General features: G+C 44.2%; 2 protein-coding genes across 4 annotated transcripts in view; one reads left to right on the plus strand and one right to left on the minus strand.

The window, feature by feature from the left end:
- Nucleotides 1–23,733, plus strand: part of LOC135200972 (TIP41-like protein) — a 30,211-nt gene that overhangs the window by 3,128 nt on the left and 3,350 nt on the right. Inside the window, exons 1-6 of one of the 3 annotated variants that reach the window (XR_010311411.1) lie at nt 16,935–17,035; nt 18,290–18,449; nt 18,753–18,932; nt 20,197–20,416; nt 22,209–22,367; nt 22,535–22,655. Coding sequence is in view for 2 of the 3 variants with exons in the window: in XM_064229752.1 (XP_064085822.1) it covers nt 17,029–17,035; nt 18,290–18,449; nt 18,753–18,932; nt 20,197–20,416; nt 22,209–22,367 (726 nt within the window). In the remaining variant the exon portion in view is untranslated. Of the gene's footprint in view, nt 1–16,934; nt 17,036–18,289; nt 18,450–18,752; nt 18,933–20,196; nt 20,417–22,208; nt 22,368–22,534; nt 22,656–23,733 lie in introns of those variants that run through there. The other 2 variants (XM_064229752.1, XM_064229753.1) reach the window with 2 other exon arrangements.
- Nucleotides 22,676–23,733, minus strand: part of LOC135200971 (uncharacterized) — a 113,595-nt gene continuing 112,537 nt past the window's right edge. The window contains exon 11 of the mRNA XM_064229751.1: nt 22,676–23,610. The gene's annotated coding sequence lies outside the window, so the exon portion shown is untranslated. The remainder of the gene's footprint in view (nt 23,611–23,733) is intronic.

Raw genomic sequence — 23,733 nt, forward strand, 5'->3', positions numbered from 1 at the left:
AGAAGAAGAAGGTCGCCTCCCCCCCCCCCCCTAAGAAGTCTCCTTCGGGAGCTTCTAAGGGCCCGTCTCGCTCTGGTGAGACGGGGGGGTTCTTCCGCTGGTCGCCCTGCTCCTTCGGGAGCAGGACCCGTCTCTTCTCCCGCAAGGAAGAAGACTACGGGGACCAGAGGGGTGCCGGCTAACACCGGCACTTCCTCACCTGCTGTCAGTGGTTCGTCCACAGCAGCAGGATCCGGCTCGGCCGCTCGTTCGCGAGAGGTACCGAGTTTGTACGGTCGCCTACCAGCGACCCGTACAGCCAGGAACCAGACCTCTGAGTCCGCTCAGCGTCAGGTTCACGCACGGAGCGGAAGACTGGTGACAGCCGCTCACGCGACTCTCCCACCAGACCAGCTCTCGCTCTCGCAGCGAGCAGCTGGCTACCCGGGGGCGGACGTGACGGTCCATGACCGGCCACGGGCTGAGGCTGGGAAGAGGTCCCCCCGTTCGCCGGCACCAGCCACGGCTGGTACCAGCGAACTGACGCACCGTGAGGACACGCACGGTCTCACCGTGACAGTGGAGCTCGCCGGTCGCCTGGACCGTCGCTCTCACAGAGAGCGATCGGGTACGGTAACCAGCACCAGCTCCTCTGACACACAGACCGGGGCCGCTGTTCTCGGTCCAGCCGTTCTCCACAGCGAGACGGCTCGACTAGGTCTGCAGCTCGATCGCCACCGGGGTCGGGTTTGACGATCGCCTGCAGTCCTCCAAGCCCGCTGGTTCTGCCAAAGTGAGACGAGGAGAGAGCGTCAGGTCTGCCTCTCCCATACCTTCAACCTCCTCGGGTTACACCGGGAGGGGCGAGGTATTGAGGAGTGATCGTGAAGGGTGCGCCCTTCAGGATCCCTCCACGTCGTCGTACGCACCAGGCTCGGTTCTCAGGACCAGCCAGGTCTTACGCACAGGTGGTTGGAGGAGACCGATGAGGGGGCTGTCGCTGCTCCTCTCCTTGAGGGAGGAGGGTCTCGGGAGGTGCTCCTGTTTTTGAGGGACTGGACGGTCCGACTCCACAGGATGCAGTCACTCCTGAGATCCCAGAGGAACTTTGCCGAGGTTATTGCGCTGATTCGTCAGCACAACGACCTCGGGGAAGGATCGCCGCTCCCACCCATCCGAGCCCACGTCCCGGCTCGAGTCGTTCTGGGCCCGAAGAGGGAACCCAGACCGACGGTGGGTTTGCCGCGGTCAGAGCTGGCTGACTCAGTGCTGGACCAAGTTGAATCGCTTGTCTCTGGACAGGACGGTTCACTGAAGTCTGGCAGGTCTAGCAAGCTACTTCCACCTCCTCTGCTACGACATCGGCGGTTTACGTGCCATCTGAAGATCCGATGCCGCCAAACAGGTGTGAACCCGGAGTTAGCGAGGCTGACTACGGGTGTGTCTCTGCAACAGCTCCTGTCCGAGAACCTGTGGTTCTCGCAGCAAGAGGCACTAGGCCTGGAATCTACCGCCATGGCAGCTTTCCAGGCCGTCTCTGGCTAGATCTGTGGTCCCTCACAGTATCTAAGGTCGCAGCCAACTCTGGGGGAATTTCTCCCTAAGATGATCTCCTTCAGGAGACTTGCCAGTCTGGGGGAAGAGCCATCTCTTTCCTTGCCCACCAGACGGTGAACCTGTGGGCCAACCTGGTTCTCCGACGAAGGGGACGCATGTCCTTACTCGGGTTTCCAGGGCGGCCGGGCGTGAAGCGGCATTGGGACTTCGAAACGGACCTTTACGGAGTTCCACTCTCTCTTCCCAGGAGAGATGGTGGACGCTGCGGTGGACAGACGGCGCACTGAGGACAGTGACCGTCTGGTTCACCAGGCAGTCTCGAAGGCTTCTGGGCAGCCTCGGACTGCGGCCAAGTCTAAGAGCTCGGCTAGCGCTTTCCTCGGCTGCTAAGACGGTTGCTGCGTCGAAGCCCCCCGAGGAATGACTCTGTCTTCTTCGACTTCTGGCAAGGGGGGCCGTAACCAGCCCTCCTCCCAGCCCTCCTCATCCCGTGGAGGCTCTGGGAAGAAGTCGAAGAAGGGGGAAACGCTAGGGACGGCGTTCCCCCTCACCTGCTGCCGGAAGTGGGGGGGTGCCTGGCCAGCCATTGGGGGAGAAAAGTCTACGGGAGGCTGGCGCCCGGTGATAGATCTCTCTCCCCTGAACCGGTTTGTTCGCCAGACGGTTCACGATGGAGACGGCACGCTCAGTGCTCGACTCCATCAGGGAGAACGATTTCATGCTTTCGGTGGACTTGAAGGTGCGTATTTCCAAATACCCATTCATCAGTCCTCCAGAAAGTACCTCCGCTTCATCCTCGACGGGACGGTGTACCAGTTCAGGGCACTGTGCTCGGTCTCTCAACCGCCCCACAGGTGTTCACGCGAGTGTTCACTTCTGGTGTCTGCTTGGGCCCATTCGCACGGGATACGTCTGAGTGTATCTCGACGATTGGTTAGTCCTGGCGAGCTCCCGCTCGCAGTTGCTACAGGACAGGGATCGAACTGCTCGAGTTCTGTCGCGATCTGGGGATCGTTGTGAACTTCGAGAAGTCCGATTCCGATCTCGAGCCCAAGCAGAGGATGAAGTACCTGGGTATGCTGATCGAACACGGTAGCATGGGCGAGTCTTCCCCGCAGACTCGCGGATCAGCAGATTCAGAGAGGCAGCCAACCAGTTCCTGTCTCGGCAGGAAACAGGTAGCTCAGCGATGGCAAGTCGTGATCGGGCGACACCTGTCTCACTCGAGAAGTTAGTCCATCACGGCGGTCTTCACCTGCGGGTCTCTTCAATGGAGACTAAAGGAGAGTTGGTCACAGGCGACGGATCCCCCAAGCTTTCCAGTGTCACTGACACAGGAGGTGAGGCAGGACCTAGCCTGGTGGTCGACGACAGGAACCTCTTAAGAGGAGTGCCTCTGCGCACTCCCCCCCCGGACATGCAGCTGTTCTCAGAACGCATCGACCGAGGGGATGGGGCGCACACCTGGAGGAGTTGCTGACTTCAGGAGTGGGTGGGACGAGAACGACAAGCACCTTCACATCAATGTACTGGAACTCAAGGCAGCGTTCCTCGCTCTCCAAGAGTTTCAGGACCGCTTGATGGGACACTCAGTGGTGTTGATGTGCGGAACAACACCACGGTGGTGGCTTACGTCAACAAACAGGGGGGCCTAGTGTCTCTCCCGTTGTACCAGTTGACTCGGCAGGTGCACGAGTGGGCTCAGGCACACTCAATAGAGCTGTCGGCACGCTACATTCCGGGGAAGAGGAATGTAGTAGCAGACACGCTCAGCCGTCGGGATCAGGTGATAGGGACCGAATGGTCTCTACACCAGGACGTGGCGGAAAGGCTCTTCGACCTGTGGGGCGACCAGTCGTGGATCTGTTCGCCACCCGGCACAACAGGAAGCTCCAGGTGTTCTTCTCGGCCGTGCCGGACCCCATGGGCAGCTGCAGAGGACGCTCTTCAAACACCCGTGGGACAACCTCTTCGCCTATGCCTGCCGCCCCCTTCAGCCTGATTCGCAAGGTGATCAGTCGAGGCGCTGGTCACCCCGAATCTCAGGATGATCCTGGGTGGCTCCCAAATGGCCACAGGCCATTTGGTATCCGGACCTGCTGGCTCTTCTCGCAGGAGAACCGAGAGAGATTCCCCCTTGGCACAACCTTCTCGCCCAGCAGCCACGTCGAGCTTTTTTGGGTACCACCGAGCAGTCCAGTCCCTACGTCTTCACGGCTGGCTGTTATCCACATCTCTTGCGAACGAGAGGCTTTCTCGTAGCGCAGCAACAGAGATGGCTGGAAAACGTCCGTCAGTCTCTGCAGCTGTGTACCAGGGGAAGTGGGCCGTCTTCTGTGGTTGGTGTCGTAGACGGGGTCTATCTCCTCTCAGAGCCACTCTTCAGCAGGTGCGGATTTCCTCGTGTTTCTTCGCCGAGAGAACTCCTTTCAGTCCCCACAGTTAAAGGATACAGAGCCGCCTTGGCGCTCGTCCTGAAACTGAGGGGGTTGGACATCTCGAACTCGTTCGAGATCTCCTTGCTGATGAGGAGCTTCGAGAGGTCTTGCCCACCCAGGGAACTCAGGCCCCCTGCGTGGGACGTGACTCTCGTCCTTAGGAGTCTGACTCGAACACGTTTCGAGCCACTCCGAGAGTCGTCAGACAGGGATCTGACCCTCAAGACCTCTTCTTGCTGGCCCTGGCATCGGCGAAGAGAGTAGGGGAACTTCATGGTCTTTCCTATGATGTACGACACTCCAGGGGATGGGGATCCGTGACGCTCGATTTCGTCCCGAACTTCGTTGCGAAGACTCAGAAACCGTCAGTCCCTGATGACAGGTTCGAGTCATTCAGATTCCCTCCCTATTGGACTTCACCGATAATGATGCGGATGAGATGCTGCTTTGTCCTGTGAGGGCGCTACGGCGCTATCTGAAGAGAACTCGACACCTCAGGCCTGAGTGTCGACGCCTCTCGTTAGCACCGGGGTCACCAAGAAAGAAGTATCCAAGAACACTCTTTCATTCTGGCTGCGTGAGGTCATCAGGAGGGCGTATGAGGCTGATGGTAGTGACGACATCCGTACGTCCCGTCCGAGAGCTCACGAAGTCAGAAGTATTGGCCCCTCGTTGGCGTTTCGCAAGAACTTCTCCGTGGCGCAGGTCCTGAAGGCAGGGGTCTGGTCTAACCAGACTACCTTTACGTCCTTCTACCTTCGGGATATTGCCCACAGGTCCTTGGATACATTTTCCTTGGGAACCGTGGTGGCTGCTGCAACAAGTTGTGTAGCTCAACCCAGACCCTCGTAGGCTGAACAGCATCGAGTCCTGGTGTGACTGTGTGGATGGATGTGGAGTGAGTGAGTGACTGGTCTCTCTTCCCATCTTTCCTTCCCCTCTACCTGTGGGCAGAGGGCCATGGTCGTCACTACGCTGGATGAGGACGAGATGCAGGTGAGCTATATGACAGAGCCCCATCCTATCCCTTTCACTAGGGATAGGAGCAGAATATCCACCACTTCCTTCTACAAGGGGGGGAAGTGGATGCCTACAAGAGTCAAACCCATGACTTTATATTTGCTCCTGTACAGGAACAAGTTCTTGCATTGCTGGTACTAAGAGATGCGCATGCCCCTCTATTAGTACTCGGTTCCAGAGGTCTGACCATGATCCTGCGGTGCACACCCCGATCATCGGAATTCGGAGAGCTGGATCCCTCCCTCGCTCTTACGACCAGGGAGGCTTCCAAGGTTAGGGCGAACACAGTCTGTTCACAAAAGACTCAGATTCCACCCACCAGAAGAAGTGAGTCTTCCTATTGTAAAAGGACCGAAGGTTTGTATGCCGTGTCGGAACAAATGACAATTTGTCCAAAATTGCATTTTTCCTAACTATACAAACCTGAGGTCCTTTTACACATAGCCCCACCTCATGCCACCCCTCACTCTGCAGTTTTTGCTTGGGCCAAAGCAAAAGTGATTTGTTTACCTCCACAGTCGCTTGCGCTGCGCGCGCCTGTCGGACAAGCAGTTAACTACCGAACCCCTTGTTCGAAAGCTTACGACCTATCCAGCTGCCGCTAGTACCTTCCTATTGTAAAAGGACCTCAGGTTTGTATAGTTAGGAAAAATGCAATTTTGGACAAATTGTCATTTTATTGTGCTGATTACAACTGCAATCTTGAGTAAGATCAATAAACGTTACATACATACGCTAACATTGTTCAAATGAGTGCTGGGAAGGCTGGGGAAAGATGGTGGCCGTCACTGATGAGAACCGTCCATGCAAAACGTAGCCGCCATATTGGATTTCAAAACTGCCTTGAAAACATATTTTACGAAGAGCTCACATGCTTAGTTAGTTTCGTTTATGGGGCTTTCATATATACAATATGTTGACGAAACTTCAGTCTTTAAATGGTATGCTTAGAGTGCAATTGTATTCATGTTTCACCAATTAAATATCAGAGTGAATAAGGACCCGTCCACCGTGATGAGGGTTGGCCTGTCGTGATATTCTACCCTATAGGGTTAAAACACCGCATTGGCCTACAGCAGGCCATTGTACGATCAATGCATGCCACCTCCGAAAAAGTAACATATATAAACGCGTCCTGACACCGGAGATGGGCATCAGTCGCAACTTGTTGTTGGTGAGAAACGGAGCTAAAGACCTCTACTCTCCTTTCGAAGTAAGTATTTTCTCCAAAGTTAGAAATTAAGGCCAAATTTTTAGAATTAAACAGAGGGTAGTGAAAAGGGTGGCTACGGCAGTGGAAATCTCACCAAAACGCTTTTGAAATTTTTACTTACGCTTTAATATTTTAGAAGATTGACGCCATCTTGATGTTTACGGAGTCGCTTGTGTCAACAAACTTCTCATTTCCTGGTGATAAGTCCGCACACCACACTTGTACCCACAGATGCTGGGGCACTTTCATCACATCAATCGGAACACGGTCCCTTACTTAAGGACGTTTTTAAGTAAACAATTGTTTGGTAGAAGACGACGACGAAGGGTGCACTAGATAATTTTTAAATAAATAGGAAAAAATCAATATTTTACATATTTATGATGATTAATTTGAAAACTAGTAATCGTTATTGAAAAAGTAACTCGATTTCTGACTCAAAATTTAAAAATAATTAATTTTTCGGAATTAGAACGTTCTTTAAGTCCGTATTATGACGTCTCGACATCTTGACTTTCGTACCTATTGTAAATAATGCTATACTCAACTTTCTTGCAGAAACAGTTTTACCAGTTACTCATGCAGATTATCAGCTATGCATGTAATTGTTATAATCGTAATGCGCATATATATCTTTATTATTTACTTCTTGGATATATGAAGATGTTTTACTGCCGTAATTTATAAGGGTATCATGAATCACTAATCGTAAAGAATAACGACACTTGTCCTTGTACCAAGAGACAAAAACTCCATTATCCAGAAATGGATACGAACACACGTAAAAAGCTCCACGTACCCTCCCCCCCCCTACACCGCCACCCCTGTCCTTCCTTCCTTCGCCTTCCTTTCTCTCTCTCTCTCTCTGTCTGTTGCCAATAGGTATGTTTTCACCCTCCAAAACTGGGTATAAGACTTTACACAAAATGTGGAAATTTGGTGAAATCAGCCTTTGTATTGAAAGTATATATATCATAAATATTAAAGCAATTTTATCAATATTGCATTACTATGACAACTAGAATTCATGGAAACAGTTTATAATAATGCATCGGCGTATGTGTTAAGCTCCACTAATGTGGCAACGATGATTTTGCCATTCTTAGCATGCAAAGATTAAAGGTTACATTTATTTCTGGTTTACAGTTATTTAAAAAAATCAAAATACTAATATAGAATTAATTCAATGAAAAGTGCTAGCAAAAAAAAAATATATAATCCACTTATCTGTAGTCTGTTCCTCTATGGTTTTCGGCAGCCAGATGTACGACAAGGTTAGAAATATTGGATTGTATCTACTTTAGAAATATTTGTAATTTTTTGGGGTGAATTAAATTAACATCTTATTGTAGTGTCTTACCGAACAATTATACAGCCGTGATTTCCACGAGCGGCAGGATACTAAATTCAAATTTAGCGCGTAGGCGTCGCCAACACTGGTGGTGATGACGTCATCTCCCTCCACTCGCGGGGGAGACCCAGGTACAACTGCCCAGGTGAATCCAATTCTTTTCCTGCCGGCATCCGGTGAACATCGGTGGTCGGTGCGGTTGGATGACTTTGCTTCGCTTTTTTCTTGTGGATTTGATCTCGGAATTGGTGAAGTACTCTTTTTTTTGGCGTTGTTAATTTTGCTTATTATTTAGGCGTTGCCATGTCGGATTCTAGTCCGTCGGGAGTTGAGGTTTTGCATCTCAGGATGTAAAACTAGATTATCCAAGTTAGAGTATGATTCTCACACTAAATGTGTTAAGTGTAGGGGACAGGTTTGCTCAGCAGATCGAAACATGTAACGAGTGTAGTGATTGGACTGATTCTCAATGGAAGTTTTTAGTTCATACTCGGAGAAATTAGCTAAAGACAGAATTAGAAAAGCAGCGCTTAGGGAAAGTAGACTTAGCTCTGCTTCGTCTTACGATGCATCTGTTCCTTCTGTTTTCTCCTCAAATTGTATGTCTCCTTTAACTACACCTCCTATTCCTCCTACTAATCCCACTTCGGCTCCGTTCCCGTAGTTCTTCTGACACCATTGCCAGTCTGGAATCGAGGTTAGATCAGAAATTTTCGGTACTAGCGAATACGGTTTTGCAACTTGGTAATTCCAGTTTAAGACGTTTTTGGGGAGGAAAGCGCTTCAGGTAAGAGTGTAGAGTTGATGGGTGCGTCTGTCTGTCCTGACACGGTCTCCTAGACAAAGGTCACTGTCCAGCTCCCCCGCACGGGGAGAAGACATACCGGAAGTCCAAGGGAGTCGATCGGGATTTGCCCACAGACAGGCGCCTCTCCTTGTTGAGCCTGTTGCGCCTCAACAGGGCTCGGTTAAGCGTTGGAAAGGTGTTGCGGTCAGACGCCTTTCGAATGATTCAAGCGATTCGTCTCCGGTCGCGCGGCGCTCGGTTCGGGCGAGATTCGCCCGTTTCGCGTCCCTTAAAGAGGCGTTCAGGCGCTGATTCCTTCGCCCTCCTCCAGTCAAGCGGTATAAGGAGCCTGAGAGTAGTTGCGCCTCGGCCGTTAGCGGCTCGTTCGTCGCCCTCAATCTGTGCCTTTTTCGGCTCCATCATACTAGTAGGGATTGTGGTTTAGCGCTGTAGCTAGCAGTTCTAAGGGTGGTTTCTTTCTTTAGGCGCTTTCTCGTCTGTTACGCCTGTTTTTTTTTTCGCCTCGAATTTCGGCGGCTCCGAGCGAGGCGCAAGTAGTTTTTTCCGCCTCCTGCTGGCTCTTCCAAGCGCCTACGTTAACTGTTTTTTGATTCGTCTCTGGCGCCTTGTTGGCGCAAGCAGTTAGAGATGTTAACCAACTGGATGAATGAGTCAAGGGTGGTCGAAACCTTCAGATCCGGTTGTAGTTCCGTCTACTTCTTCGGCGGTATCGGAGAAAGAAGAAGAAGTAGAGGAGGAGGATTCACATCACCTCTCGTGTTATTCACGTCTCCTTAGATTTCTTCTGGTATCTTATCCAGATTATTTTGAGAAAGCGGCTCCGCGCTCCCCAACTTCGACTTTTTGATGAGGAGGAAAACTTCAGACCCTCTCTCCCAAAACTTGTTCTATCTAAAGCGTTAGACATTCGTTGAAAGAGACGGAGAAAGTGGATGTCTATGAAAAGAGACTTAGGGAGGAAGGCTCTTTTTTTTTTGCTTACCCCTCCCTCTAAGTTGCTTCGTAAGAGGTATAGGTTTTATGTAACTGGGGAAGCTCCTTCTCTGGGAGTTTCTGCCTCCTCCCAGGGAGACTTCTCCAGTTAATCGACTCCTCTAGAAGATCTGCTTTCGCCGCAGCGAAAGTTTTCTTTACGGCGCCTGAGTTGGACCACGTTGTAAAGAATCAATTTAAACTTTTGGAAGTCTTTAGCTTCCTTGATTGGACTATTGGCGCTTTAGCGGCCAAGATCGAAGACTGTCCTTCTCTTTCTCAGGAGTTAGCGGAGGATTGGATTGGTGTTCTGTCCGTGCGGACAAATCCATTAGGGATGGATGTGATGAGTTAGCTTCGCTCATCGCCTTTGGTACCCTTAAGAAAAGGCAACTTTGGTGCTCCTTTGCTTCTAAAAGGGTTACTTCCCAACAGAAGTCTGCTCTTGTTGTTTGCTCCTTTTGTGAAAGATAACCTCTTTCCAGACGATGTAGTGTTGTCAATTTTCGTCTGCGCTAGATAACGAAATCTACTTCAGATTTACTGGCCACAGTCTACTAGAGACCTAAAGCTCCTTTGGAGACGTGTTCCTTCTTGTTTCTCCTCTGGCCAAGCGCCTTTTCGAGGGAGAAAAACCCAAGCGCTTCTTTCGGCCGAAGTCGAATTTGCGACCTCAGTTCTAAGGCCTCGGCCAAGGTTAACAAACCTTCCAAATGAAAGCTCGGTTCTTCATGCACCAGTGGGAGCCAGGCTGGCTCTGTTTTGGGAGGGTGGAATGGGGAAAACAGAGGAGCAGAAAGCCGTGGGTAGTGCAAGTACTCAAGTTCGGCTATCGTATTCCTCCTGTTTTCACCTCCCCTCGCTCTCACCTGTGCCAATTCCATTCCAGGCATACTCTCCGGGCTTCAGACAAATTTCTGGCGCTAGCCGCAGAGTGGAAGCGCTTGTTCTCAAAGAAGCGATAGAACAGATAGAAGGGGATTTTTCCTCCAGGCTTTTTACAATCGCCTTTTGTTGTTAGTTTCCCAAGTCATCAGGGGGCTGGAGGGGGCCGGGTTTTGGATGTGAGCGCCCTGAACTTGCATGTCCAGAAAACAAAATTTCATATGGAGACCACTCAGTCAGTTCTGGAGTCCATCAGACAGGGGGATTGGATGGTCTCTACTGGACATGCAAGATGCTTATTTTCACATTCCGATACATCGCGAATCTCGGAAGTACCTGAGGTTCATGTTCGAAGGCAAGGTGTTTCAGTTTCGGGCGCTTTGCTTCGGACTAGCGACCGCTCCTCAAGTTTTCACCAGGGTTCTATCCCCGATAGGAAGCTGGCTGCACAATATTAGGAGAGTAAGAATCTCCCTCTATCTGGACGATTGGCTTCTCCGGTCGGAATCAGAGAGTCGGTGCATGAAGGACCTTGGAACAACTCTGGATCTTGCCAGAAAGTTAGAATTCTGGTCAACAAACAGAAGTCCCAGTTGGTTCCATCTCAGAGCATCCTTTATTTGGGGATGACTGAATGCTCAAGTTTTTCGGGCTTTTCTGTCCCCGAAGAGGGTTCAAGGCTGTCTGGAGACAGTTCAGGAGTTCTTGGACAAAAAGGTAAGTTCTGCCAATCAGTGGATGAGGCTCCTGGGCAAATTGACGTCAGTGGAGAAATTTGTGACGTTGGGAAGACTGCACATGAGACCTCTGCAGTTTTTCCTGAGAGCCTCTTGGTGCAGGAAGACACAACCAGACTTGATTACCTTTCCTGTCACAGATCAAATAAAAGAGACCTGAGGTGGTGGCTCTCTCGAGCAAGGTTGGAAGAAGGGTTAGATTTACGACCCATCCTCCCAAACCTACAGTTCTTTTCCGACGCATCGGACACAGGTTGGGGAGCCCTGCTGGGAAATCAACGGGACTTCAGGAGCTTGGTCGGAGAAGGAGAAGAAGTTCCACATAAATGTAAAGGAACTTTTAGCAATTTTCCTGGGGCTCAGACAGTTTCGGAGCTTAGTAGAAGGTCGGGTAGTGGCAGTGCATTCCGACAACTCCACGGCTCTCTCATACGTGCGGAAACAGGGGGGGACTCAGTCTTTCTCTCTATACGAAGTAGCCAAGGATCTCCTCCTGTGGTCAAACGAAGAGAAGGTTCAGCTAGTCCCGAGATTTGTTCCGGGAAAGATGAACGTCCTGGCGGACGAGCGTTAAGTCGTCAACAGCAAGTGTTACCTCTGGAGTGGACTTTGGACAACAAGATTTGTCAGAAAACTTTGGCGCCTTTGGGGACGACTGTCCATAAGACCTGTTCGCGACATCAAGGAACAACCGTCTTCCTCTCTTTTGTTCTCCAGTTCCAGATCCTCTAGCTTGGGTCGGTGGACGCAATGCTGTTGGATTGGTCGGGTCTGGAAGCTTATGCATTCCTCCATTCGGTCTAATAAGAGAGGTGTTGAACAAGTTCATGTCGCACAGCAATGTAACACTAACGTTAATTGCTCCCTTTTGGCCCAGGAAAGAGTGGTTCCCGGACCTTCTCCAGTTGTTAGTAGATTTCCCCAGACTTCTTCCTCCAGAGAAGTGGTCTCTCAAACAACCTCGCTTCAAGAGGTTCCACCAAAACTTGTCCGCTCTAGCTCTGACAGGGTTCAGACTGTCCGAATCTTGTCAGAGCGAAAGGGTTTTCAAGAAGAGCTGCAGAAGCTATCGCTCGTTGTAGGAGAGAGTCTTCTAACAAACTCTATCAAGGGAAGTGGAGAATCTTCAGAGAGTGATGTAGAAGTGCTAAAGTCTCTACTTCTGCGACCTCTTTAACAGAAATAGCAGATTTTCTTCTATTTCTTAGGAACTCTAAGAAACTGGCTCCTTCGACGATCAGAGGATATAGAGCCATGCTCTCTTCGTTTTCTCGACATCGAGGTTTGGATATTTCCTCCAATTAGATCTGTCTTACCTCATTAGGTCTTTCGAAACCACTAAGCTGCCGCAGGATACAGTGGCTTGGAACTTAGATGTGGTGCTTAAGTTCCTCATGGGGAGGCCACCGTTTGAGCCTTGATGTCGGCTTCACTCAGGAACTTGACTAAGAAGGCACTTTTTCTTATTGCACTAGCTTTCTGACTAAGCGTGTCAGCGAATTGCACGCTATAGACAAAAGAGTTTGGGTTTCTCTCAAGGCAATGCTGTATTTTCGGTATCTTTGACCTTTCTAGCCAAAAATGAGAATCCTTCTAATCCTTGGCCGAGGAGTTTTGTGGTAAGGAACTTATCTGATTTGGTTGGACATGAGGAGGAAGAAAGGCTCTTATGTCCAGTCAGGGCTATAAGCAGTATCTGTTTGCCACTAAGGGTATTAGAGGACAATCTTCTAAGCTCTGGACCCCGGTTTCAAAATCCCTCTCGTCCTCTTTCTAAGAATGCTATATCGTTCTTATTATTAGAGAGCTTATCAGGGAAGCTCACTCGCAGTCCGAGAACGACAATCTTTCCGTTCTGAGAGTTAAAGCTCACGAGGTTAGAGCCAGTGGCCAACTTCTTTTAGCATTTAGAAAGAATTTATCTTTAGCTTCGATTCTTCAGAGCACGTTCTGGAGATCGAATTCGGTTTTTGCGAGTCATTATCTCAAAGAGATAGAAACGGTTTTTGAGAATTGTAAAAACGTTAGGTCCGGTGGCGGTTTCTGGCATGGTGTTGGGAGAAACGGCACAGGGGTCGTCACCTCATATGCTAACTTTTCACCTTGAATAGGTTGTCGAGTTCAAGGGAAGCTGGGGGTACTGAGTACCTGGGATACTCACCAGTCTGTTAGGTCAGATTTTACAATGGTTGGGTATATATGTTTTTAAATCTGGTGTTGTGACAAATGTTTGTATGATTGTTTAATTTCGGGTCTTAGCCCAGGGCAAGGGCAATCTTTGTTGTTACTATCCTCCGTCAGTCAGCCTTGACTCGCTTTAACTACGGAAGGATTCCACTCCTGTAGAGGCTAACTTTGGTCAAATTCCAATTCCTCTACAATAGTAAGAAGAGCACCGACCAGAGGCAGTAGCAGTAACAGTCTGCTGTAGCTCTCTTACAAGGTAAGGTCCAACAGACACCTTGAGTGTTTACTGGTATTGTAATAAATGTAACCATTTAGAAATACTAGTGGTCCACTGAATCCCACCTTCCCATAAATGTGTAATCAAGCTGTATAAATTGTTCGGTAAGACCACTAACAATAAAAATGAAATTTCATTATAAAATGAAGTTTTATTGTATACTTGACCGAACAATTATGATTATACCCACCCTCCTCCCCTTAGGTGGACAGACGGGCAGAAAGAATTGGATTCACCTGGGCAGTTGTACCTGGTTCTCCCGCGAGTGGAGGGAGATGATGTCATCACCACCAGTGTTGGCGACGCCTACGCGCTAAATTTGAATTTAGTATCCTGCCGCTCGTGGAAATCACGGCTGTATAATTGTTCGGTAAGTATACAATAAAACTTCATTTTAATAATGAAAATTTCATTTTTTAAATAACAAAGTAAAGTTGAACTAAATAAAGAGTAAAGTAAACAATTTAGGGAATAAAACTTTGTAGTGTCGTCGTCTGCTGTTCGTAACTGTGTTTGTGGCGGGTGCGCTTAGGAACCAGGAACAGCAACTTGTGAAAGTGCAATGTGGAGTGAATTGAGACCAAAATGTGATAAATAACAATCAAATAAGCACTGTGGAGTTTCAGTTGTGATGGCAGTAAGGATTAAAAACCACCGATTACAAGGTAAAAATGAATTCAGTCAAAAAACACCATGACCCGGAATAATAACTAAGTTTCATACTTTCACTAATATAGACAACAAAATGTTGTTTTATTGTGCTGATTACAACTGCAATCTTGAGTAAGATCAATAAACGTTACATATATACGCTAACATTGTTCAAATAGTGCTGGGAAGGATGAAGTCCATCCGTGACCAGACCCTGCCATCCACACGGTAGCCGCCATATTGGATTTCAAAACTGCCTTGAAAACATATTTTACGAAGAGCGTCACATGCTTATTTTAGTTCGTATGGGGCTTTCATATATCACATTATGTTGACGAAACTTCAATCTTTTGAATGGTATGCTTAGAGTTGAATTGTATTCTTGTTTCACCAATTTAATATCGAAGTATAAGACCCGTCCAGCCTGATAAGGGTTGGTAGTCAGTGATTTTTTACCCTGATATTTATTCGGACGACTGTAATTAACCCCCAGGGGCCAGTACTAAACACGGCGAAATACATTGGACGCCCCAATCCCTTGTGGATGTCGTATCCGCGGTTACGTTCCTTGCAGTCCGTGCTGAACTATTCGTAGAATTAGCTACACTGCAAGGAACGTAATCGCGGATACGACATCCACTAAGGATTGGGGCGTCCAATGTATTTTGCCATGTTTAGTACTGGCCCCTGGGAGTTAACTACAGTCGTCCGAATAAATATTAGTTGAAATTCTTGTTCAGGAGGTAAAACTGCATAGAAAAACCACAACTGCCATAGTCTACGCCACCGCAGATTAGTACCCTAGATTTACTGGTAATATTTAGTATATATTATTAGGTAAAAGAGCAAATAAAATGCATGCTAGCTTAACCTAACCTAACCTAGTAGAACATGTTACCTGACCAGGTTGGAGAAAGATAAACTTAGAGGAAGACTAACATACCTATACCTAGGTTAGGATACTAACAATAATGTAAACCTATGTGACCTTCGGGTATACAATTTCTGGAAGTTTGACTCTTCATAGACATCTATTGCCATTTTCAGCTTGTTGAAACCTGAAAACGCCTGTTTTTCAACGAAAAGTGAAGTAGGGTTAACAACCGAGTGGACTGGCCAAAAACTCACTGACTACGCAGTTTTGGCCACCCTCCGAAAAAAGTACTTTAACACGTCCTGACACCAGTGATTGCCATCAGTCATGAGTTGTTGGTGGTGATAGCAGGAGCTTAATACCTCTACTCTCCTTTCGAAGTAAGTATTTTCTCCAAAGTTAGAAATTAAGGCCATATTTTAAGGTTTAAATAGAGGATAATGAAAAAGTGTGGCCAACGCAGTGCACACTACCCCAAAACGCTTTTGAAATTCTTTCTTACGATTAAAAAAGTTTAGAAGATTGACGCCATCTCGATGTTTGCGGAGTCGCTTGTGTCAACAAACTTCCCTTTTATTGTGCTAAATCCGCACACTACTCGTACCCATAGACGCTGGGGCACTTCCATCACAACAATCGTAAACCCGACTGCTAACCAGTACTTATCCAAAGGGACTATGGCATTCTTTGTGGCGTTTTGCATTTTTCAATTGTTTATCAGTGTTGTCAATTGGTATGTGTTTACCTTCCAAACTTGGTATAAGACTTACACAAAACCGGGGAAATAAGTGAAATGAGCAGATCTATTTGTATTATATATACATATTACAGCAATTTTATCATTACTGCATTACTATGACAACTAGAATTCATGGAAACAGTTTGTAAATGCAGTCATTTCTCGTTGCGTCATCTGCTCATAAGTATACATCAGAAATATTCGTAATTTTTCGGGGTTAATTTAGTTGCAAAAAAGGGATAATAGACATGAATTAAATAAACATTTTGAAGTAAAGTTAAACTAAATAATAAGTTAAGTAAAGAATTAAGGGATTAAAGCTTTGCACCTCATAAACAGTGTAGTTGTCTACTGCTCGTAACTGTGTTTGCGGAGCGAGTGCTTAGGAACCAGGAACAACAACGTGGTTCAAGTGCAATGTGGAGTGAATTAAGACCAAAATGTGTATAATTACAATCAAATAAGCACTGTGGAGTTTCAGTTGTGATGGCAGTAAGGATAAAACCACCGATTACAAGGTAAAAATGAATTCAGTTCAAACCATGACCCCGGTAATAAAAAGTTTCATACTTTTTCACTAATTTTGGAGGCAACAAAATGTTGTTTTATTGTGCTGATTACAACTGCAATCTTGAGTAAGATCAATAAATGTTACATATATACGCTAACATTTTTCAAATGAGTGCTGGGAAGGCTGGGAAAGATGGTGGACTGTCTGTGGTTAGAACGGCCAGCCACGCGACTGTTGCCATATTGGATTTCAAAACTACCTTGAAAACATATTTTACGAAAAGCTCACATGCTTATTTTAGTTCATGTGGGGCTTTTTTATATATCACATTATGTTGATGAAACTTCAATCTTTTGAATGGTATGCTTAAAGTTGTAATTGTATTCTTGTTTCACCAATTAAATATCGAGTGAACAAGGCCTGGCCAGCACGACGACAATGGATTGTCTGCGGTCGTTTACCCTATTATTACACGGTTCACGTTGCTCGGTCACCGTTTTCATGCTGTCACTGATAAGCCTAAGGCGGTAAACAAGGGTTCGCACATGCGCAATTCCCAGCCGTACCCATATTTATTGCGATCAGGTTCGGCTGGCCTACCAATATCTAGTTTGTATTGTAATTACCTACTCCTCGTATGATAGGTATATTTCCCGGGAAATTGACTACGTATTCCTATAATATTTTTGGTTGTTTATTTAGAATTTACCTTCGTTTTTCATCGGTCGATTGTGATTAACCTATAATTTTCTCTATCCAGCAGGAAAGCAGGGTTATTGGTATCCTCTGCTCGGTTTCGTTTGGGGGTGGGGACACAAGGACATAAACTATGGCTGGTAAATATTCCCGTTGGAGATTGGTGGGAACCAGGCCATAGATGTAGTGTTCAGGTTTATCTGTCTTATTTAGTTTGGAAAACCTTTCAAACTGCCTCAACACCCTGAAGTGTACTGCTGCTCTTGGGAAATGGTTAGGCATAGTTAGCTTATTGAAATAGGTCTAGGCTAATGATATCCTGCATAGATCAGGACTTTTGGGTAGTGTAGTCTAACATATTTATAGGTGTCTCATAAAAGGGATTTTGACGTAGGAAAAATCTATTTCTGGGCGAGGAAGCCGTGTCGCCCAGTGAAATATGTCTGCTTTAGCACTATTTCTAGTAAAATATTGCTATAATACCAGAGAACTGCTAAATTGGACATGTCAGAAGCTTCTGACTCGCTCACCTATATAAAAGGTGTCGGTATAAAAGATTTCTGTATAATATTAGTAAGTGGCAGGTAAGCCTGTTTTAATAGCTATGATTTATGATAAGTTAGATTAATTTGACATTTATTTATGCTAGAAATGATAACCTAACCTTACCTTAGACTCCAATTTCTTAGGCTCTACCAAACTGGAAAAATTTAAGAACCCTTAATCTAACCTGACTTAGGAAGAAGCATAACTCACACTTTGCAGCACAAAAATGGTTCTAGAAGCAACCTACCATATCCTAACCTAGGATACCAATTCCTATCATTCAGTGGAGAGACTTTGCCCCTCCTTGGAACCTCCCATCCAAAGTGTTTGCTGGTTGCCAGGAGTGACTGTATTCTGCTTAGCACATTGGCCATAGAAGAAATGGCACTGTATATTAAATGATAACATTGGTCCTCCACCCCCTTACTTGGATACTGCTAGTTATCACTTTTTACCAAGCTTCAATGACCTGACCAGCTTTTGCTGAACATTATTTATATAAAAGGCTTCAGGGTTGTATATCAAGGAAAATTGCAGATTATCTTGAAAATGTATGGCTTGTATTTGTAAAACGTGACATTTATCTAAAGACTTTTGTACTGCATGGAAATTACCCCAAGTGGTGATGATTCATATGTAAACTATATCTAGCTATTATCTACTAAGAAAAAGGGGCTTGTTTTCTTCATGTCATCAAACAAAGCATGGCTTTGGTAAACTATGTAACAATAAAACTTGGGTATCATTTTAGGAACTTGATATTTATTTTATTGTTTTGTGAATGGCGCATTCAAAAGACATTATATGTTAAATAAGAGATTAACATTCTGTATTTCTTTTAATTTCAGAGATGTCCCTTTCTGAAATTGTGTTCCCGCCTCCAAAATATCAAGAGTATGTGTTTGGGTGTTGGACGATCAAAGCTGTTAAAAGTCATATAATGGGATCTTCATGTGAAGCTCCGACCAAGTGTGATGATTCAACTGAACAGCCTTGCAATCTATGTCGGTAATTAAGCTTGAGCTGTTGTTAAATTTGGATCCAAGCTAAGTTCTTGCTCCCAAATTTGTGGCATGTACCTTGTGTAAAATAGTATTACAGATTTTATCAGTGAATTATGTAGGAAAAAATATTGTTTTTTGTAAGTTTCTGTAATTGCATTTTTTAAAATATTTATTATTTTTCTCCTTAATATTGAATATCATGCCTAAATGTTTAGACTACTTAAAGCTGCTGTATTACTGTATTATAAACAAATACATAAACACAAAATGAGTTACTCAGTATCATCCTAATGTTGTTGCTTTTCAGATATGAAAGAGAATTAAGACTCCCTAGTCTTCCTGACATGGTCTTTGCAAGTAACTTGCTCCAGATAACTCACCGATCAGGTGGCTCAATTTCTTTCAACTGCCTTGATGCTCTTAAATGTGTAAATGATCGAGAAGACACCATACAAGTTGCACATGCAGAAGCCTGGAAGGAAGCAAGGTTAGTAAAGAGTGCCAATGTCTTAAAGATTTGTAACCTTGCCAAAGGAAACCTGAGATAGTAGCTACTCTGCTCTAAAGGAAAAAAGCAAGCAGGTACTCTTTCTTTCTTGACCAGGTAATCATATATTCCCACATATTTTTGGACTCCACATCCATGGTTTAATTAAAGCATGTAGACCCAGATTCCCATCTGGATCATGATGACCTCAGATCCAACAAATATTGAGTTGCATTTTTCCAGTGAGATTTTTTGTACTGCTCTAATTCTAATGTTACTTTGACTCCATAAAGCATTAGTGTTCATGCAGCACACTCAGCTTATGTCATCAGTGATGCATCTCTCCTCATGAGTGCCACGCCCTTCTAGGACTCCATGCCTCTTCAGATTTTAGTTCCAAGCACTTTCTGTACAAAAATTATTCATATTTTTATGCCATAAATAGCACTTCCCTTAGAGGAATGTGAAAAAGGTTTACTGTATTAGCTTTTCCTCTTCCAAAATTCTATTTCTTTGTTTTCATCCATATGGATGTTAACTAAGGAACCATTATACCTCACTGCCACCCAGGTAATAGCCGATTGCTGTTTATATTTGGAGATTTGCCCCCTTAAATGTGGCTGCTGGATCACCTTGGCGAATAATCTCTAACTTGTGTGTTTCATTGTTTTTCCTTGTCTGTTTGCAGTGTGCATACTTTGAATATGTGCACTATTGTCTTCCTGAGATCATTTTGACCTTTATCTTCCTTTCTTTCATTTATACCTGCCCTCACATCTGATATTTCATCTGTGTCCAGTTTGCACATTTCATTTTGCAACATACTGGACACTTTTGTGTGAATGGACAGAGGAAAATGGCAATGTGTTTGGAGAGAGATCCAGTGCTTGACTGTGTTCCCAGTCCTGTAAATTCCCTATTTTCCAGTTTCAGTCTCTCAGTAGATAGTGCCTTGGCCAGCCTGCTGCCTGTCATTTATGAACTAAGGCAGAAAAAATAAAATAAGCTTTTCATAAGGCAAGAGGTTTACTGTAATAGAACAATAATAAAGTATAGAATAGCAAGAGTGAGGTTTTTTTTAGGTATTGTTTTCTGTAAATGAAATTTTATGTATTTCCTCTTTGCAGGTACTTTGTATTGGTTAGATTTCATATTAATGTAAAGAAATCCATCAGTATACGTATGTCCATAACAGTAAGTGTATTCCTTTTGTATGGAAGAAATAACTTTTTTTATGCTGAAACAGATGTACTTTGTATTGCAGAGCAGACTGTGAATATGCCAAAAAAGTGGTGAAGCCATACGACTGGACTTTCTCAACTAACTTCAGAGGGACGGTTGATGGTTTAAAAGTTAGTGACTCCACAGAAAGAATAGATCTTCAGAAATTAAAAATACCAGAAGAGATTGTGTTTTATGACGAGGTTTTCTTATATGAAGATGAACTAGATGATAACGGCAGTACCAGATGTGTCGTGAAAGTGGTAAGCTGGAAGAATTTACTTACTGTGTCAAATATGTTTTGCTTAGTACAGTATTAGTTACTGACACTAATATATAAAATATGTATAGTTTTTGAAGCATTTAACATTTATTAGTTTACTTATAAATTTATGATTTTATCTTGTGAAGATACAAACCACTCCTGACTAAAGCTGTTACCTCAGTATATATACATCAAACAAGCCCTAGGCCTGTTAGAATTGTTAGCATATATCCACACTAACCAAAGATGATAATTCTGTCCCACTAAGTGGTGAAAAACGAAAAAAAAAAACTTTCAATGGGGTAGGAACCATCTATCTCTCAAAAATTTGTTCTTGATTTGGCAAGACATTCATGTCCTTGGTCACATTTCTTAATCTAACAGCACATCGTATGTATATCAGGATGATAGACAGTTACTTTTGTTTCTTTCGAAAACCAACAATTTCCTCTATGGATGATTTGAGTTATTATGTTGGACCAAATTGTTTTCTTGTCTCAGCTTCAGGTGATGTTCAGGACTTAGAATAGCCATCCAAGTAAATTAAGATACTAGAATAAAAGCAAGGATTATTCAACATTTAGAGGAAATCATTGCACCAGATCTTTGTTATGTAGTGATCTTGGTCAGAGCAAAGCTTCTAAAACTATAGTAAGAAGTAAAGTGAGGTTGCCATGGTGTGATCATTCCCCCAATTCATACTTTTACCCCTTTCTAATAACTGGCCAATCTAGCTTCTGAAGTAATCTTGTATAATTGGGTCAAAGGCTTGAAAGTCAGGATTCAATCTCATCCCTCCTCACTCTCACACTCCATTCTTTCTCCCTCTTATACAAGGTTCTTCAGATGTAAATTTTTATTATATACTCATTAGAAACCCATCATCCATTCTTCAAGAAGGGATTGCTTTCATGTTAAGCAAAACTAACAAAAGAAACTTCTTGTGTAGAAACAGTCCCAGCGACTATCGTTTGATTTAATGTTTGCAACAAATTGTTGGTTTAAAAAAATCAAGCATATGATGAATGGGAGGTGCTAAGTCCTATTGTTCCTCCTTGATGTATTCTCTCCCCCAACTAAGTGGCTGTTTGTGAGGTAATTAGATTGCTACTTGAATATGTATTATTGTCCCAACTCATTGCATTTTCATCCATCTCATTGCTGCTTCCATTATTTCTATTCCACTAAATCAGGATTTTTCCTTTTAATATATGAAGTTAGCATTGGCAAAATTACCATTTATGACTTAGACATTATGTTGTGATATAAATATTTTGTAAATTATGCATTTATTAAATATTAGGGGTACTTTTATTCACAAAGCTCTTGAGCACAACAATACATAGTTAATACCCTTGCTTAATACAGAACTCACATTCCATACCCTTGAGTGTTTTGTCATGATGAAATTTACATACCTAGTTATGCAAAGCTCATATTTAAGTAGCTGAAACATTATTAGAAATGTTACACTTAACTTATAAAACACACTTCTACAGTTTAATACTTGTCCTCCAGTCCCAAGTATTGTAGTGGTGTTTGCACATGTAGATGGATGCTTAATGAAACAGTTTATTCCATGTTCATGCATGCTGACTGCAAACATCAAAACAATATCACTGTAATCACCTACATTGCTTTCTATTGGTTTTCTTTGATACTGACTTCATTCTGTACTGACATCAGCAAGGAACAGATTCATAAAACTTTTGCATATATCTATGAATGATCAAATGCACTGCAGTATAAGACCATATTTGTAGACCTCAATTATTTATACTACTTTTCAGAGAGTGATGCCAAGTGGTTTCTTCGCAGTTTTTCGCCACTACTTACGTGTAGATCATGTCATCGTTCGTGTCAATGACACAAGACTGTACAGCCCGTCCGGTGCTTCTTACATAATAAGAGAAACATCGTCAAGAGAAGCTCCAATCTCCAAGTTGAATGTAAGTTTTGCCATATACGGCTTACTTTTTATGTTTTGGTTTTTAATGGACGTTATTGAAATGAAGGTCAAAATTTGTATCGTTGAGAGAATAAATCATTTACTACATCCAAGAAGATAGTCTTGGAAAGATGATATAGTATTTGTTATTGAATAGTATTGTGTCAGTGATTTACAGTTGAGGACCTACTACAGTATTTTCTACTGCATTCATACTTCATTAGACAGTAAACTATACTACACGTCGGATGTAGATCTGTGGACACTGATGTTAAGAATCTCGAACAAGGTAACCCACTAATACCCAAGCATTTCCTGTTTCTTGCGAGATCCCAAAGAAACCTTTGCTGGGGAGGTAAAATGAGCTATGATATCCAACACAAGGCATTGTGGGAGCATTTATTAACATTAAAGTTAAAATAGGAATGAAAATACAAAAAAACTTTGTAAAAGTGGACAAGATTTCATTTCTAAAATATTGAATTAATCATACATTTTGCCAATTACAAACACTTGACAGGCTAGCTGAAAGCATATTGATATAAATTACTGTCATATAGTTAAAAAATAAATTCACATATTTTAAGTAAAGAACACTTCAAGTTAGGCAAGAGGCAGTTACAGTTAACTGCTCCTTACCAAAAACAAAAATGTAGTTTTCAAAAGCAATGGTTTTCCTGGGGTAAGATGTAATAGGTCTGGTTACATACATCATATTAAAATGGGGACTGGAACAGAACTCATTAGTTTTGGATCACAGCTTGACCAAGGATGAAGTTATAACAAGGGGAACAAAGATGTAGCACAGGCTTGTCAATTATTACTTTTTGAGTAAAGTTAAGAGCATGGCCAACATAGGTTGTAGACATGATTGACACCTACATTTTGCTTACCCTTATCCAAGAAGTGGCATCTTCTCTTTGTCAAACCTTTGAAAAATGTATTCTTAATGTAGGTCCAAAAGGTTTCTGGTTCTAGCAACAGTCACATAAGATGGAGTGTTATTTCCTTGTACCAAACTTTCCAAGGACACCTCCCTCATGGCATTCCCCCTTGTCCTTGGAGGCCTTTACAAAGACATACACCTTTTGGTATTGATTCTACATCTCCTGGATGACTTGGAAGAAACTGGGATACAAGATATCCTCATTGTATCCTTTAGCTGAAGCTTTAGATAGTTTAATCTCATGTCCATATGTAATAAAAACATTTCTATACTGTTGAGTGCTTTCATTGCACCACACCTAAAACAAAACGAGTACAAATTATTTTTCAAAAAAAATCTAAAAAGCTATTCACCTGACTGTCTTCAATTAAGTATTGTTTTTAAGCACTACTACTATGAATCAATGTTGTGTCCAGAGATA

The sequence above is a fragment of the Macrobrachium nipponense genome, chromosome 27 (genome assembly GCF_015104395.2).
Source record: "Macrobrachium nipponense isolate FS-2020 chromosome 27, ASM1510439v2, whole genome shotgun sequence".
In the NCBI taxonomy this organism is placed as follows: domain Eukaryota; kingdom Metazoa; phylum Arthropoda; class Malacostraca; order Decapoda; family Palaemonidae; genus Macrobrachium; species Macrobrachium nipponense.